General features: G+C 42.2%; 1 protein-coding gene across 1 annotated transcript in view; it reads left to right on the forward strand.

The window, feature by feature from the left end:
- Positions 1-17,230, forward strand: part of PTPRG (protein tyrosine phosphatase receptor type G) — a 387,653-nt gene that overhangs the window by 76,811 nt on the left and 293,612 nt on the right. Inside the window, exon 2 of the mRNA XM_059856705.1 lies at positions 9,433-9,537. Coding sequence (XP_059712688.1) covers positions 9,433-9,537 — 105 coding nt within the window. The remainder of the gene's footprint in view (positions 1-9,432; positions 9,538-17,230) is intronic.

Here is a 17,230-nt window from a genome sequence, read left to right on the forward strand (position 1 = left end):
TCTCTGGAGACAAATGACCAATGAACCAAGTATTAATTTGGGATTCTCAACAGCACCAGACCTTCCTGCTGGGAAATTTCCAGAAAAAGGTCTTGCCTGGGTGAAAACACTAATGGGAAACTGAAAAGCCAAAATGGAAGTTTAATTCAGTTCCAAGATCAGCTGTTTAGTATTTAGTGTCTTCTCCCTTTGAACAGTGCAACTTACTTGGAAGGAAAGGAGAGAGTTCTCAGAGTGGTGGGCCATGTTTTTGGGGCATATATCCCAGACTAACAACTTGTTCAGTCAGCACAAAAAAAAAAAAAATCTCTATTTATGTCAGTTTCCATTTCAGATTTCTATTTTGGGAAATAAGTGTGGATGAAACCCTTTGTTACAAAGTCTGTGTGTAATGCAAGCTGTCAGAAAAAAAAAAAAAGAAAAAAGATGAAAAACCTTGTTTTGTAAATCACAAGCCAAATTAAATACATTTTTACAAAAATAAAAATGAATGTTTGCTTGCTTGGTTCTACCCAGCTTTTAAGTTTGATCCCAAAATAATTTTTGTGGATCTGGCTGGAATTGCTGTCACATGCTGGAGGCACTAAATCTGGCTACCTGGGCACTACTGATCTGTTTCAGCACAGAATGGTACAAATCTCAAGTTATTTCTGCTCAGTCCAGAGGAGCATGCACATTTATGCTCTTCCATCTTTCCTCCAGGAGATTGTGCAGCTGTAGGTGGCCAGACCTGAGTGCAAACTGAGAGGAAGACATCTCACCATGGGATTAGAGCATTTCTCCTTTCTTTTCTTAAATAATTCTTTATTGAGCTTTCCACCTTCAGCATTAATTTGAGAGCTGGAACCAAATAACCAGGAAGAGATTGATGTGGCATCACTTCATTTCCCACAGTCAATAAATTGTTAAATGGGCCAAAGGACACAGGTTAAAAAAATCATTTTGTATAAAGAAGGAGGGATTTTTATTAGATGATGAGCCCCTTTCTGTGAAGACTTGATAGTGGGGCATGTTTGATCTCATGTCATGCAGTGGAGCAGCTCTGCTGGCTTCATAAAGAGCCTCAGTGGGACTGAAATCAGCACTGTGCCCTGCTGGATGAATGCTGGGTGTGCTGCTCCTTCAGAGTGGAGGAGGGTGAATTTGGGGGATGCCTTGGAGTGAGGGCTCTGTGAGCCCACAGAGCAGGGGGTGCAGAGGGGAAGCCCTTGCCCAACAGCACTTGTCCTCTGGGGGCTCTGCATAAGTTTAGCAAAAACTCTGGTTTGTAGGTAGATATTTGTCTCTACTGATGGAATCCAAAGGGGCTTTTAATGGGATGAGAAATGAAATTATAGGTTGCCAACAAGGAGGCAGGAATATGTTTGGAAAGATGGCAGTGGGTGGACAGAAGTCAGGCACAAAGCAGGTCCTTGCTATGGTTCTTTGGATGAGTCTAAGATTTTTTTTTACCAAGATATTTCATGTACTTGGGGGAATCCATTTTGAAGATGTAATAAGGCTGTACTACCACAAATGCTGGCAGTCGATGCAAGCAAATTATTTCTAGAGCAGGGAGATGAAACTGCTGATTTTGCATAAGTTTGTGTGTTTTTGTGAGTAGTGCTGGATTTAGTGAAATGATAATGGTATGATTCTGCATTAAGCAAGGCACTGGAAGTACAAAATACTCCATTAAGGTCATATTTATTTGCTATTCAGAGGGTGCTCTTTTAACTCCTGCGTGCTGCAGCACCTGATTATGTGAGAATAAGAGTCAGATGGGTGGTTCCAGCCACAGCATTTTCTGTTGCAAAACCCTTAAAGTTTGGGTACTTGCAATAAGGCAAGAAGTGAAATAAAGCTCCCTTTTGCAATTGTTAATGCAGTTAATCCAGTACAAGCTCCCTTATACGTGTGTGGTTTATACATTTCCCAGATAAACATGCCATGAATGAAGAGACCAAAGCAGCCCCTTCTCAGAGTGCCTGGGCTCGTGGATTCAAGTTTCTTCTGCACAAATATACTGGGCTGCTACTGGATTCCAGCTTGTTCCAAGCTTGTCTTTGTGGAAACAGTGCAGAGGTGTTGGAGCTGGCTGTGTGAGCAGTGACTTTACCCCAATATTTGGGTTTTCATTGCCTCAGCTCGTTCCCCCCAAGCTACCTGAGGTACTGGAGAATTGAGTTTATCTGCTTTCTCCCAGGTGCCTGCTGTGATTCTGTCAGTACTGGCTGAGAGAGCATCATCTTCCCTGTGGAGGTCAGCCTTGCATATGAACCTCTGCTCTGAAGTTTCATTTCTGTGTTTGCATCACTCCTTACTACAAATAAAATTCAGAGGTGACAGGACCTTTGTGAAGCGCGGTGGGGAGAGAAGATGAACAAGGATGAGGATTCCTCCTTTTAAGAAATGCAGATAATGATGGTTAACAGGAGTCTGAGGGACTGTGAAGGATGCACAGAGCAAGAGTTTTCAAGGTTGCAGAGTTTTCAGGTGCTCCCAATTATTTTTCTGTCTGACTACCAAAATCAGAGGTGTCTAAAAGGACTCCAGTTTTTAGAATATAATGTGCTTTAGTCTTCTTTAAGGTATCTCAGCTTTGATGCCTAGAGTATCAGTTTTGTTTGAAAACTTTGTCTTAAAGGTAAAAGGAGTGTATTTCTGTATTCTCTGGAAGCGTCAGAGAGCATTTTGGTGGAATAAGGGTTTTAAAAACAGCTGGTTTTGAGGTGTCTGCAGTTCCCAGAGTTGGGGGATGAGTGTTCCTGGGATGCTCAGACTTCATTTCTTCAGCTGTGGCAGTGTGACATGAAGAGCAGACCCTCCTTCCTGGAGAAACCCTGCAGTTGTCTGGGATATTTTTTCTGCACTTTCTTCAGGAGGAAAAATACCAGACTGGTTTGTTTGGTTCTTTTTACATTACATGTAGCTCACACATGGGTAGATGGGAGCTCATGTTCCACAGCCTGAGAGCCTTTAGTCTCAGGGTATTCTGCAAGTTCTCTGGCAGAAGCTTTCCTGCAGGGCACCATCATCCTCTTGGCAGGGGCAATGTTGCAGTTGGTTTATTTTGTGTGGCTTTATCTTGAGGTGGAAGTTGATGGCACTGTTTGTTATCTGGCTGAGTGCTAATTCTGAGCACAAGTGCTGCAGGTGATGCTGGTTGACATCAGTGGTCCAAATTTACCAGCTTTGTCACATCTTGCACAGCTGATGCCAGCTAAGTGTAAGCCATGAAAATACAAAATCAAGCCCTTTCTAATCATCCAGCAGCATCTGTCTCTTCCTGACCTCCCAAGCTTCTTTTTCTGTGTCCCCTTAATGGAGCATCCTTAATGCAACTTGAAGTTGCCTCACTGTCTTGCTAATGAGCTTTGCTCATTTGGGTTATGAAGCCAGGCAGGCTGAGAGCAGGAGCTGTGGGAACTCCTGGCTGAAGGGACTGGTTTGCTTCTCCTTGGGAGGGCACCTGCTCTGGGGGAGAGGGGCTGATGGCACTGGGTACCACAGAACAGGGTCTGCCCAGGGCAGCAGAGACTTCCTTGTTGCCCTTAAACTCCGTCCCTTGTAATACAAGGAAAAGCCTATGCTGCAAATCTTTTTTCCATTGCTTGTCCACACCAGCTCTGCTGCTCTGGGACTTTTTGCACTGTGTTGATACATTGGAGTATTACAAAACTGCCCTGCATTTAACTCGTGGCATTGAACACAACAGGTTAGCAAGGGGCACACCTAGTGACTGCTGTATTTGTGTTTGGGATAAGGGCTTTTAATTCTGCCAGTTAATTTAATCCCCATAGTTTGACAGCGTGTCCCTTGGACTATTTTTCATCTTCAAATTGCATTCTGCTGGTTAGTTCCTGTAGAGGCCTGCTGTGCTCTGCATTTATGTTCTTGTTCTTAGGATTTGTGCTGTTGCCACATCATCTATCAGACACGTGAACTGCAGAGAATGAATGGATGGGGTGAAAAGTCTCTGTGTCAGTTTTAGGAATGGACCTGTGGATTCCACTTGCACAAGAATTAAGGGGCTGTCTGGGTGACTGTCATCTGGGAAAGGCACACATCTCTCTTGGCAGATGTAGCATCTGGGTGTCTGTTATTTCACTTAAGTTGCAAGGAACTCATCATTTTCAACTCCCATATTTCATTAATGGAAAGCTGTGAAAATTGGCTGTGTGTTCACAGGAGAACAGATTCTGGCTTTTATCTGATATTGGGTAGAAATCTCTGCAGCATTATCAAGGGATGAAGTCTCATTTAGAATATAATGTGTTGATGCTGTCTGACCACTATATGTTGTTGTAACTTCCATCTCTCTTTGGCAAGATATAAAATAATCAGCAAAATATGGAGATCCATGTCTGAAAAGTCTGTTTAAAAGTAATGCACTATCAAAATGGATTGGCTGTGCCTGAAATATTTCTAGATTTATTTGCTGGCAAAGGGTGGTAAAACATTTAAGGCAAATAGCCTAGTTGTGTTTAGGAATTTTACCATGAAAGAGCCTAGGGAGATGAATTTAAGTGTTATTTATACTAATTGTGCAAAATATTTTAATTGCCCGATATTATAAATTTATTATCTATCAGTTTCCTCCCTCTTCTTTTATTCTTTGCTTCTGGCTCATTTGGCAACATTTATTCTTAGAAATTGCCCAGAAGCCTGAACTCATTTCAGCAGAGTGTGTGTTACAGTGCATAGCACTGCAATGTCTCCAGCTCACCTGCTTCTCTTTAGCACAGTCCAATTAAAATACACTGAAGGCACCTAGATAAAGGTGCAGCTTTTTGCTGGTGAGGCTTGCAGGAAGCTTTAGGCTTGCAGATGGGTGTCTTGGATCACTCCTCTCTTTATCTCCATTTAAGAGATGGTATAAAAGCCCTTCAAGTAATGTCTCTGTGCTTTCATGCCTTTTTAAAATGCAGTGCTGTGCAGTCTCCAACAAAAGAATGGTTTTCTTAGTTTTGAAAAGTTGCTTTCCTGCAGGCATTGATTTGATACAGAACTAATTGCTAGAATACCTTATGATTTAGTGCTCTTTTTGTTACACACTAACAAGATCTTTTCTTTAACCTCCCTGCTTGAAGTGTTCTCATAATGTGACGCTTCTCCAGACTCCAATAGACAAGGCTCTGTCTCCCAAGGCTGGCTTGTAGCTCTGTGTTGAACTACTCAGTTAAGAAGTTCATACACATTAGGGACTAGGAATAAAACTGTGATTCAGCTGCTACTATAGTCCACAGTGACATGTCAGAATGATGATGAGGTGGGCAATGTGTGTACCTTTGAATTTGTCCCATTTTAATCCGAAAACAGATTTGTGTGCAACCCTTGTCTTCAAAGAAAGCTTAGAAGGATGTGAGTGTGGCACACAATGTAGTTAATCTACCATTATAACTAATGATTTCACCATTCAGACATAATGTATCGATCTTAAAGGATTTTTCTTTCATAGCTGATGGCTTGATACCTTTTAAACACTAATGCCAAGGGTATAATCTTTCTGAATAGTGTAATAGCTTTATATTTAAGGTAGATTGGGGATAAAATTTTGTGTTTTCATGTGAGCTATGAATACCAGTAAGGTACTCAGGCAGGAACTACCTTATCGTACCTTTGAGGGCAGTTATCAAATAATTTTTATTGGAGAGTTAATCTGTTGAGTCAGAGTGAATGGAGAGCTGCTGAGGATGCTGAGTGGAGCCAGCATTGCTTTTGCTGTCTCCAGGTCTGTGGCCTGGACTGATTCATTTAGCACATCATCGAAAATCATGTAGCATTCAGTGCTGCTTAAAATGATATGAAATGGTGTGTAAGGGATTTCTCCACGTTGGCTTTGAAGGATCCTCTCCTCCTGGCAGGGCTGCAGAGCCCAGCACAGCTCCACAGGCTGTGGGTGTTAGACCCAGCACACACCAGCAGCCAGGGGAGCTGCTCAGGGTTTAATTTCACGCTTGTGTATCTGAGTGTGCAATCTCTCCCTTTCTCTTTTAATCGTGTATCTGCAAGCCTCAGACCATATATTATGGTGTTCATTTCCCCTCTGCAATCAGCACTGGCTTGATGGATCAAAGGAAACTTGCAAGGCAAGGGTTTCTGCTGTGCCTTCTCTTCATCTCTCCCTCCTGCTCTGTGTCCCTCTATTCCACCCCTCTCATTTGGCTGCTCCATGTTGAGCCTTCCTGGAGCATGTTCCTGCCCCTCCTGTTGTCCTGATTTCCACTTCCCCAACTTTTGCAGGGCTCCCAGAAGAGAGCAGCCTCTCCTGTTTGCTCCCTGTCAGACCAGCCTGTCTAATTGCTGGCTCTTCTCCAGCATCCAGCTCTGCAGGAGTGGAGCAGGAAACCACTTGGCTGCTCCCTGTTCTGGAGCTGTTAACTGCCTCCCAGCTGAAAAAAATCTTTAGGAATCCTGTAGTGATTGGTGCTTATATAACCTAAATATTTTCTCAAAAACTTGAACTTTTCATTGGTGTCAGGTTGTTTTGGTCAGAAGGTACATCCCCACCTTCCCCCCCAAATCTGGAAAAAGTAGTGATTCTACCTGAAATAAAAGATTGTTTTGCTGTATGAAGCACTTCCTTTTTTGAAATATCTTGATTTGAATGCTTTGTCTCTCCCAGACTTTTATCTGAACAGCCACTGTATGCTCTGTTCTGTACCTTGGTCCCCTTGAGGATGAGAGAGTCACTGACCCCAATTAACACTGAAGAACAGAAGCACCATGAGATTGAGTCTGGTTTTCTGATGACTTAACCACTCTGAGATATGGCCAGCAATATCTGTTTGTTCACTAGCACAACAGTATTTGTGATTTCTTGTGTTTCTGTGGCCTCATGAAGAAATGCCTGGTTGTACTGTGGAGAGGCTGAGGGAGGAAGGGGATGTTGTGGCATGATTTTTGCAAGAGCCAGACCATTACCTTTCCAGTTCACAGCATGGCCAGAGATCCTGAGCTCTGATCCATTTCCCAGAGTTTCTGCCGTCCTTTTCCCAGGGTTTCTGCAGCCACCCAATAAGTATATATCTTCTCTAAATTGCTGCATGTTTATAAGGGGATTATTATTGACATTAATGTTGGGCTATCTAGCAGTGGTGCAGGATTTTATTTAGAACAGGATGTTTCTTTCTCTGTTTCTTTTTCAGTCCTACAGAAGCTATTTAGCAGCCAGCAAGTCTCTTCCCCTAGTTCTCTTGCAAAGTACTTGAGCTCCCTCCTGGTTTGTAACATCTTTTATGGTGGAAATAAATTTGTGTACAGCTTGTCTCTTCATCTTTTATAAATACAGATAGGTGCACAAATCTATTAAGTATCTATGCAGAAAACTAAAACTGCATGTTTTCATAAGAATATCAGGTTTATAATTGCATGAATAAGATGCTGATGGAAGCAAATGTTCAATTTCACATTAAAGTTAGGCATTCATAAAGGGTTTGCATAATTTAATTTTCTGCACAGAAGACTCTGAAAATCAGTGGCATGATTCATGGCCATACCATGGTTACTGTGAGGCTTTTGGATGGCTCCAGCTAGAAGTACAGAGGTGTTTACAGCCCAAGATGTTTTGCACTGACTCAGATTCCCTGTACCTTCACCCAGTCTAGATTATTTAGACTCAGTGCCTTTCTCTGCTTGTAAAGGCACACAGGAGGGCTCACTGAGCAGGAGCACCTTGTTCTTTGGAGAAGGCAGTGTCCAGTCTTCCTCCTGCTGAAAGGTTCAGCCAGAAAAATCCCAGCTACTTGCCTTCTCTGTAGAGGATGCTCAGGAGAAAGCTGCTGTCTTTCATTTTGTAACAAGGAGAGGCTTTAGGTGTATTCGTCAGCACATGTGATTTCTAAGTGAATAGGTTGGCCATTTTTTTCTGATAGCTTTTCCAGCAATCTGCCTGGGCTATTTCATTGTTCTTTTCCTTGGGCTTTTCATGGCCTCTTATCTTTGTTCAGTTTTGTGGGTTTTTTGCCAAGAATGTTTGGGTCTCCACATCCCACACCCGTTCTTTCCTGCTGAAATGAGTGCCTGTTAACTCCCAACCACGTAGACATAGAAAAGTAAATAAAAGGAAAAAAAAAAAAAGACTGAAGTAAGATGTTTAATTTAGTATTTTTAGAGAGGAAAACAAAGTATGTGAGGTCGTGTTGCCTACAAATCCTGGTAGCATGATATGCTCCAGTGTTTCTAGTTCACAGCCTAGGGTGGATTTAACATTTACAAAGTTGCCAAGGAATCTGGAAAACTCATTCAAATGGCACAATTAGTACCTTTGCTTGCACAAGAGATGATTTGGCAGGGGCAAACCTGTACTGCCTTTCCTGAAATTGCACGAGGGAAAGTTGTACCCAGAGCTGGGTAGCACTCATGGATAACCTGGGGCACAGCAGGCTCTCTGCTGCTGTGCTGCAAGAGCCTCCCAGAAGCTTTTCCAAAGGGAAAGAAAGGCAAATTCTGAGTTACTGGTGCATGATGTTCAATAAAGTCCTGTTCCAGGCTGCTCTCCAGCCCAGCTATAATTGGCTTGGGAATAGAAGGGAATGCAGCACTTGGTGACTGCATTCGGGTAGCAGTGCTTCATGGGGTTTTCTGAAGCTTTAATTTGAATTATTCAGCTAGTTTCTTACTGATCAAATAAGCAGTTTGGGAGAAGTTGGGCTTAAATTTCCATAAAGCCATTTGGTGCATACTTGTTCCTCATTCCATGTCTATGGATCTAAGGTGGTTTTTGTTTGTGTGCATTTATTACGGTGCTCTGAAAAATGCAGTTGAATTTATTACAGACTTTCTACTGACATTTGTGAATTTACACACCTCCACTTTGGTTCAATCAGATGCATAGAAACAATAAACCAAATGTGCACATAAAAAGCCCAAATACCCCACATCATCCTGGAAGCAATTCATTCCTTTACAAAAGAAAAAATAAAAATTGTTGGAGGCATAAAAGAAAAAGTTCTGGGATGGAATGTAGGTGGGTAGGGGTAGGATATGGTTTTTTTTTTTTTTTGTCTGGTTTACTTGAATTTAACACCTTGTGGCTTGTGGAGTCTTACAAAAATTTCTCCATTCCTGTTCTCTCCCTTTCATGCTGTAAGTCACTGGTATGGCCCACTGGGTGTTTTGACAGACATAGTTTGGTAGTCATTGGCAAAGTAAACTTATCTTCTGGGTCTAAACAGAGAAAGTTTGGTCATCTGTCAAGGCTCATGTTTTTTTGTGTACATCAGAATTTCCTTATGGAAATTACTGGAGTTGCACAGGTATCCAGACCAGAATAATGGTGAGCCAGTGAGTCCTGGCTTCTCCTTTGGATGGGGGGAGGTTTCAGCCTGTTAAATTCTTTTAAGCAATCCCTGGTTTGTAGTCTCTGCTCAGCAAAGATTGAAGCTTCACTCTGCAAACTCCAGGGAGCCAATAGCACTTTATTAACAATTCCTGCTTCTCTTCTTGCAGCTCTGACCGAAGGTTATGTGGGCTCTCTGCATGAGAACAGACATGGGAGTTCTGTGCAGATCCGCAGGAGAAAGGCTTCAGGGGACCCTTACTGGGCATACTCGGGTGAGTGGCTTGTCTTTTCAGAGCACTAAAACATCAAATGTCTCCAGAATCAAATTGTTTACTTGCTTCTTATTATTACTGTGCTCAGTTTAAATGAGTTTTACAGTGTATTTTCCTTCTTCTGCCTTCCTTGCAAATTCCCCCTGTACACATGCCTGCCTTTCTTGCATTTCTCCCATTACCTGCAGGATTTGCCTTATTATTCTACTCCTTCTTTCAGTCTTGTTTTTATTTCTTGACATACCCTTGGTCAGGCATACTCCCAAACTTTTCTTTGTTTTTCTGGTCTAATCAGAACATTCCCAAGCTCACCATTTGCTTACCATTTTGTGCCTTCTAGGAGGACTGTAAGCATCCATATATATATATATATCCAGAGTAAAAAAAAACCAAAGAAAAGCCAAACTAAAAAACCAACACAATTTTTACAGTTATTTGTTTCTGTGCATGTATTTTTGTGGTAGTGTATAATGACAACAATGACCCTTGTCAGTGCATCAAGCCAGGATGTGTGGTGCTGAAAAGATAGGATACTGGAAGGGTATTTTATTGTTTGTCCCACTGCTTTCATAAAGTCTCATGGAAGAGCTCATGTACCTGCACAGTTTTGAAATACCACAAATAAAAATACACTTCAGAATGATGTCTTTGATTTGCTGGTTGCTGTGTTCTAGAAATGGTGTTAATAGCTGTGTTGACTCTGTGGAAGATATCCAGTATCTAAAAAGTGTTGATGAAGATTTCAAGCATTATATTGAACTTGTGTGTGCTTTTCTGGAAGAGCTGAGATACGTTTCAGACATTTGTTGCTTGTCCAAGAGGGTTGTTGTGTAGGGCTACTTTTAGCTGAAGGAATAATATTACTTTCTAAGAGGTCTGAATGCTGATATAAATATGCAACTGTTACTTTTTGACTGCCAACACCTCTCTTTTACCCAGACCATTTATTTCATGAGGAATGAATGATTATAGGTAAGTGTAGAGGTTTTTTCCATCAATATACACAAGTTATCTCTATTAGATGTCAAAATACAATCTATTTCATTTGCAAATGGGGTCAGGCAAGTAAAATAAATCTAAACATTTCAGTAATGTAGGACAAATGACCACTTTTGATTTTCAGCCAGTTCAGCCTCTCTTATCTGATGCCATTTTGTTCATAGTTGCTCACTGAGGGGACCAGAGGTTATGAAAATGCTGAACTTTTGTGTTTAGGTTGAAAGTGGGAATAAATGGTGGGTGGCAGAGCCCAGATACCAGACAGATGTTTGTTTCTAGCTGAGCACAGTGAGGAGGATGATCATGTTATCTCTTTCTTTCTCCTTGCTTCCTCATTCCCCAGAATATTTCCCAGGACCCCTGAGCAGGGCTTGGCTAAGCACTTCATGTACTGAGGTTTGTCCTGTGGGTAGGGTTTTGGACATGCCTGGGAAGTTTACATCAAAATGAGCCTACAGAGAGGGGAAACTTCCCTCTGCAGTAAGCAATTAGCCTGTGTCAGTGGTTTCCAAGCTCTTTTACAGACATTATCTGGTAGGCTGCTTCCCTTCCCTATCCTCAGATGGTCAGGCCAGCTCCCCTCCAGTTGTTTGTACAACAGCTGCTGGCCCAGCCCCAGCAATTATGGGCAGGGAGGGAGGTTCTGCTGGGCTGAGGGCTGGTGAGGCTGGAGTTTCTTCTAAGGGACTTTGCCAAAGGGAGCAAACAAGACCAGGATAGTCCCTGACAGCCATCAGTGGGAGGTTCTGCTGAGCCCCAGCACAGACCATGTCTGAGCTGAGCTATGGCTTTATATTGATATCAGTTGAGTAGAACTGATTTACAGCAGCATAGGTCTCTCTCTTTTCATGGCTGTGCCTGCCTGCTTGCAGAGCTTTTGTGTTTTTGGGCTTAACATTTCTGTAATAAATCCTGAGCTGGGGGTGGAGGGGTCCAAAAGCAGGTGGCCAGTTGTGGTTTTCCTGCTTGGGGGTGGGAAAAGGGCACAGCCATGTTCAAAGAGCCCTCAAATATCCATCTTCCACAGGATGTATCTGTCCTAGACTGTGCTTTTTGGCTATTTCCTCTGTAAGCTGTAGGAAGCCCTTCTGCTGCCTGGAGCTCCTGTGGAGGGTGAATGGTCTAGGAGCTGGTGGAGATCAGGAGTTTTCCTGGTTTTATGAGTGATCCATAGCATTACCCTGTGCTGCCTGGTCATATTGATCCTCTCAGGCACAAGAGTTTGGAGAGGAGAAACTTCATTCGTGAAGTTGTTGAAGGTGTTGAACAAACCTCAGACCTGTAACATTTGTATGAGGTACCCACATCCCTAAAGGTGCCTGCAGCAGGAGCCTGTGAGCTCCTGTGCCTTGTGCACAGAGCTGCACCACACTTCTCCTTTCACTGGAAAGGAGAGGATTTTAAGCCTTGTAAAAATAACCCTGTCTACAGACACAATTCTGACTATAACATTTATTCTAGTTCAGAAATAAAACTTGCAAAAGTAAAGACTAGATAATTAAATGGAGAAGGCCCATTTTGAATGGGTTCTGTCAAAAAGACAGCAGGAAACACAATCAGCCCTTTACAAGAAACTTCATTAAGTCTCTGCTAGCAGCTCTTTAAACCAAATTCAGAAGTGAGCAAATGCTGAAAACAGAAGACTAGCTTGTCTTTAAATAGGAACAGCAAAACTGAACAGAGACTGACATCTCCTTGATGTTCTTTTTAGGATTTTTTAAGAAGCTCAAATGACATTTCTAGGGGGAATTCTCTGTGCATGTGTATTCATGTATATTTTGGCAAAGTATTTGTTGTGTTATTTATAGTATTATTGTAAATTTTGACATGACTGTGTCTTAGAGTTTGTCAAAGAGTTCCTAAACTGGGACTGGCCACATGACTTGTAGTGCAGCAGAAATGTGGACTAGGCACAGCACAGTCACAAGGAGCAGATGTGGATCCTGAATGTGTTTTTTGCAGTCTGCTTTTCCAACTCATCTTTTCTGTTAGGCTGACCACAGAATGGACAGGTTTGAAATTATTTTTAGCACACCTTTATAATTGTCACAGAACTCAGTCTGTTCCTAGTACCCATCATAGTGACAGATAGTAGCAGTTCAGGTGCTTTATCATCAGTGTGGGCATATTTTCATCAATATGTAAACTGGTTTTTAAACAAAAAACCAAAACAATACTTGAAACAAATGCCTACAGAAATATGCAACTGAAATATCCACCAGATCCAAGGCTTTCTGACTGACCCTCCCTTGTGTAGTGTATGCTTCTTCACAGAGCATAACATTCCAGACCTTTAGAGATGCCTCTCAGTGCCAAGTGTTGCATCTGTCAGTGCTCAGAACCCTTTGCTGGTAATCTGAGCAGACCCTAGTTTGCCTTGCAGTAGACCAAAAAATGAGTAGCTTCAGGGTCAGGGCCTTAGGAGGAGATTACAGTGTGAGATGCTGATGCAGATGGTGGTACCTCAAGTGATGGTGGCTCTGGAGGACCTGTATCTACTCGTACCTGTTCTTTTGAAAAGCTGTTGTGCAGAATTAATGTGACAGTCAGTGCATCAGATTGTGGAAAACCAGAAGTAAGGGCTTACCCAAATCAGGAAACTCCTTTTCAAGTCTTCAGGTAAAAGATGTCATGTTTAATTATTCCCAGTGTTAGTTTTTGTGATCAGTGGTATGGAATAGGTCTGCCCTGTTCTGGGGCAGGATGTTGTAGGTGATGGTGCTTTTGTCACTGGAGTTCCCAGCTGAGCTGGGGTGCTGGCACTGGCAGGGCTGGTGTGCCCTCCTCCCTTGATGACTGTTCTGCTGATCAGCTTCAGTGTTGTGAGCTGACTCATTCAAGAAATACTCTTCTGAGTAATCAAAACCATTTGGGCTTCTCAGAGAACAAAAAAACAGAGGTTGGCTGAGGATGTAGATGTGTTCTTTTTAGATGTTTATCTAACTGTGGCTTTGTAAAAAGAATCCTGTGTAAAAAACTCATACAGTTGTTTTTTTCCTTTAATCTTATGATGAATTCAAGGCATCTCCTTCTTCTTTGTACCTTTAGTCTCTCCTATTCTATGTGAAATTATTTGCACCACTTATGATGCTTCTGTTATTTGTACATGTCCTTACTGATGTTTTTTCTGTCTAAAATGTTGAATCCTTTCTCTCCAAGATTCTGTGCAGCTGCTGTGAACATTAGGAGAAGTTAATAGAAGAAAAATAGGCTTTACAAGAGTAGAGATGACCCTGAGAGTGGGGAAAGGTGTCCATTAAGAACAGGAACTTTGGCCATGCTGTCAAGCTAGTGGACACTATCGGTGTGGGAATGCTTTGTCCTACAACACTTAGGCGCTTATTGCTGTCCTTTAAGATGCTATTATTTAAAATAGAACCGGTGGTGAATGTAAGAATTGAGTGTTCTTCTCAAAAGCAATTGCTGGCATTAAAACAGGAATGATGGGTAATGGTTATTTCCTGAAAGACCAGCAAATGGTGTTAACTGTGATGGAATGTAACTTGGCCATATCCTTCATAAATGTGTGAATTTCTCTCTTTGCTTAGATTGTTCTCATTAAATAAGCTGCTAATGTGAATTGGACAGGAAATAATCAGCACATAGTAAGGAAAGCATCAAGACTTATTGAACTGAGAGGTAACGAATGGGCTATTTGCTGTGGTCAGTATTTCACTCCTTCAGTCCCTCAGAATAATAAATCTTGGTATTGACCAAAACTCTGGCACACTATGTGTTCAGTTATCATTCTTCTGTAAAAGTACTCATCTCCCTTAAATGCAGAATAGTCAAAATGGGGAGGTTCTGGCTCTCTTGCTTTCTCACTCTTTTGAGCTGACTTTCTAAAGAGGAGCTAAGCTGAGAGAAGTAGGAAAAACATTCCCATTAATATCTGATCTGATCAGTAAACTGAGCTTTGAATATTTTTATCTGCATTCATCAGAGATGAATAGCAGTCTTCAGTGAACCCTGCTGGAACCAGCTGCAAGGCATTCGTTTCCATATGCATCTTGTTAGTGGAACAGTTGTTCCAGAAATCAATGCTACACTCTTTCAGAAGGGGAACTCAGGAAACCATAGCTGGAGAGTTTGCTGCTACTGTCTGAGCATGAACCCTCATTTTGAACGTGCACAGCTAAAGCAACTGCCGTGTGTTCTCCCAAACAAACAGGAATTACCATCTGTATATTTTGATTGTTTGTGTTCTGATGTTTCTGGTTCATGAGGCTTCATGTCCATGACACTGTACAGATGTGCACGAGGCACATCTGTGTCTGCAGATTCTGCACCTAAATGTGCACATACCCAGAGCATGTCAAGGAGAGTTCCTTTTATCTTTCCTTTGCTATCCTGCCCCTGGGAAGGAACCAGTACTAAATGCTATCTTTTGTTTCTGTTCTGAGAATGAAGAAATGAGGTGTCACAATCCTTTCCCAGAGAACAGGGTACATCTTCCTAACCACAGCTTGAATAGAGCTCACAATCAGCTTGTGTTGAGTATTTACCACCAGCCATTCCCTGAGGAGAGCCAGCCTTGCCAGGAGCAGCCCAAGTAGTCTCTATCATTTTTTCTGAGCCATACTGCTGGGGACCACAGCCCTGATTGAGAGTCTTGTCATTTACTTTGTTTGTCTATTGGCAAGTCTCTAAATAATCTGCTAAGGAAACCTCAGATAGTAGTTTAGTTTCTACTTAGACACAGACACGATTTCATTATTGAATGCCATTAATACTGTTTACTCTCTCTCTTGCCACCTTTTCTTGTGTGCCATGCTAACAGTTTATTCCAAGTACTGTCATAGTCAATCCTGGGATATCCAGTCTATATTGAAATGCTTGGCTGGATTTTTAAAAGTTGGATGCAGATATGGTGAAATTCCCTTTTTTTTTTTTTTTTTTTTTTGGCAAGGTTCTCACTAGAATTTGATTGGTTTTCCTGCTTAAGTGCATTAAAGCAAATCTCTGATTTTTGAGTGCTGTGAATTTTTTCTTGACTGTTTCTTACCAGGCAGGCCATTGGCAGATGAACAGCTTTGAGAGGCTGAAACAGGAGATGTGCAAGGAACCAGCCCCTCAGCTTTCACTCTTTCGTGAATGATTTTGCCTAGCACAGCACAGAAGTATAAAATAACAGCAACAGATGCTAGATAAAATCTTCAGAGCTTCAGATACAGTTGTTCCAGTAGTGCTGCAATCCCAACTGTGGTGACCTCCTCTCACATGAGGGAGCACAAAGAGCTGCTTTAGCTGGGGAGGGGAGACCTCTCACTTCTTTAAATGTACTGTGCTTTTTGTTGCATTTTCTTTCAATGTGAACACTGGGACATTTGTGGAAAACCTCTGGAATTACAACAACCAGTGCACTGTTCCAAAGGACTGAGAATGTGCTAAAGTGCAGCAAAAAGTTGTCAATTTAATTGATCTCTAGGCACTGAAATAAGCAACAGGACAAAATATTTTAAGTTCTTCAGACATAAGAACATGTGAAATGCATATATTTTAAGCAGGAAAAAGAAAGATGGATTATTTGGGTAGCAGCTGTGATACAAGCTCAGCAAATGGACTGGAGAGTACTCAGCAAGTTTGAGTCTGCTGTTTTTGAGGTCCTTGAATGATTGCAGTGATATATTGAAGATCTAATCTTGATTTCATATGTAACTGAACACATATAGGAGAATAACAGTGAGGAAAAAAGTATGTGAACAGCAAGGATGTTTCAGTGAGAAACAAAGCAAGCACGGAAGCTCTGAATAGCCTTGTAGTGTGTGGTTAAAAAAAAAAAAAGTAGCTTGGCACAAACATTATTGCAATAGTCCAAGCATGAAATAATCAAGAAATGAATGAGAATTCTAGTTGCAGGATATAAGCAGAGTCTTTGTATGAAATGGCTGAGCCAGGCCAGTACTGCAGTCTATGCAGTAGATGTAGAATTATTTCCATTATTTTTGTTATGTCAGATGGCTTCTTTCTTTCTTTCCAGTCACTGCTCAGAAGATAATATTTTTTTCACTATCCCTGCCCTAGGAATTGCCCCAACTCTCCCCTTTCCCAAAGTGTCTCCATCTTGCAGAATGTGGTATTGCAGATTTAGGGTTTTTAATCATGATGATCCTTGACAAGCAGCCCTTGCCTGCACAAGGAGCAGATCTGCCACGCTGGGCAGGGGGGGAGTGAGAGGGGCAGGGCTGCCATGGCATACAGGTGCCATGTGTTTGTTCTGTGCCAAAAGGCACATGTCTGCTGGAGAAAGGAAGAGTCCCATGTGGATCCTTTGGGGCTGCAGAAGGAGTGCTTAGCAGCTGCAGGAGTTGTGATTCTTACAGTGACTCTGGGGTGGAGGTGTTTGCACGTGGGGCCTGAGGGACAGGGCAGTGTGAGTGACTCTTGCATGCACCCCGTGCCATGCACAGCAGAGTGGGAATTCAGTGCCAGTCCCAGGGCTGTGCTCTGTCTCTGAGGCCACACATCCCACCTTATCAGGTGCTGATTGAAGACACCTTGGTTGCCTGGGAGACTGCCTCCTTTGGGGGAGCCCATGTTGGTAGCACAGCTCTTGTGAAGCTCCTGAGCTAACAGAAGGTCTTCTGGAGGTGGTCAGGCTATGGAGCTTAATTCTTCCTTCATCAGCAAACTCGATTTCTCCCTGTGCTGGTGCCTTGTTGAAGCTCCTAGTCTGTTGGATGCTTTCAGGTTT

This window comes from Haemorhous mexicanus, chromosome 11 (genome assembly GCF_027477595.1).
Source record: "Haemorhous mexicanus isolate bHaeMex1 chromosome 11, bHaeMex1.pri, whole genome shotgun sequence".
Classification (NCBI taxonomy): Eukaryota; Metazoa; Chordata; class Aves; order Passeriformes; family Fringillidae; genus Haemorhous; species Haemorhous mexicanus.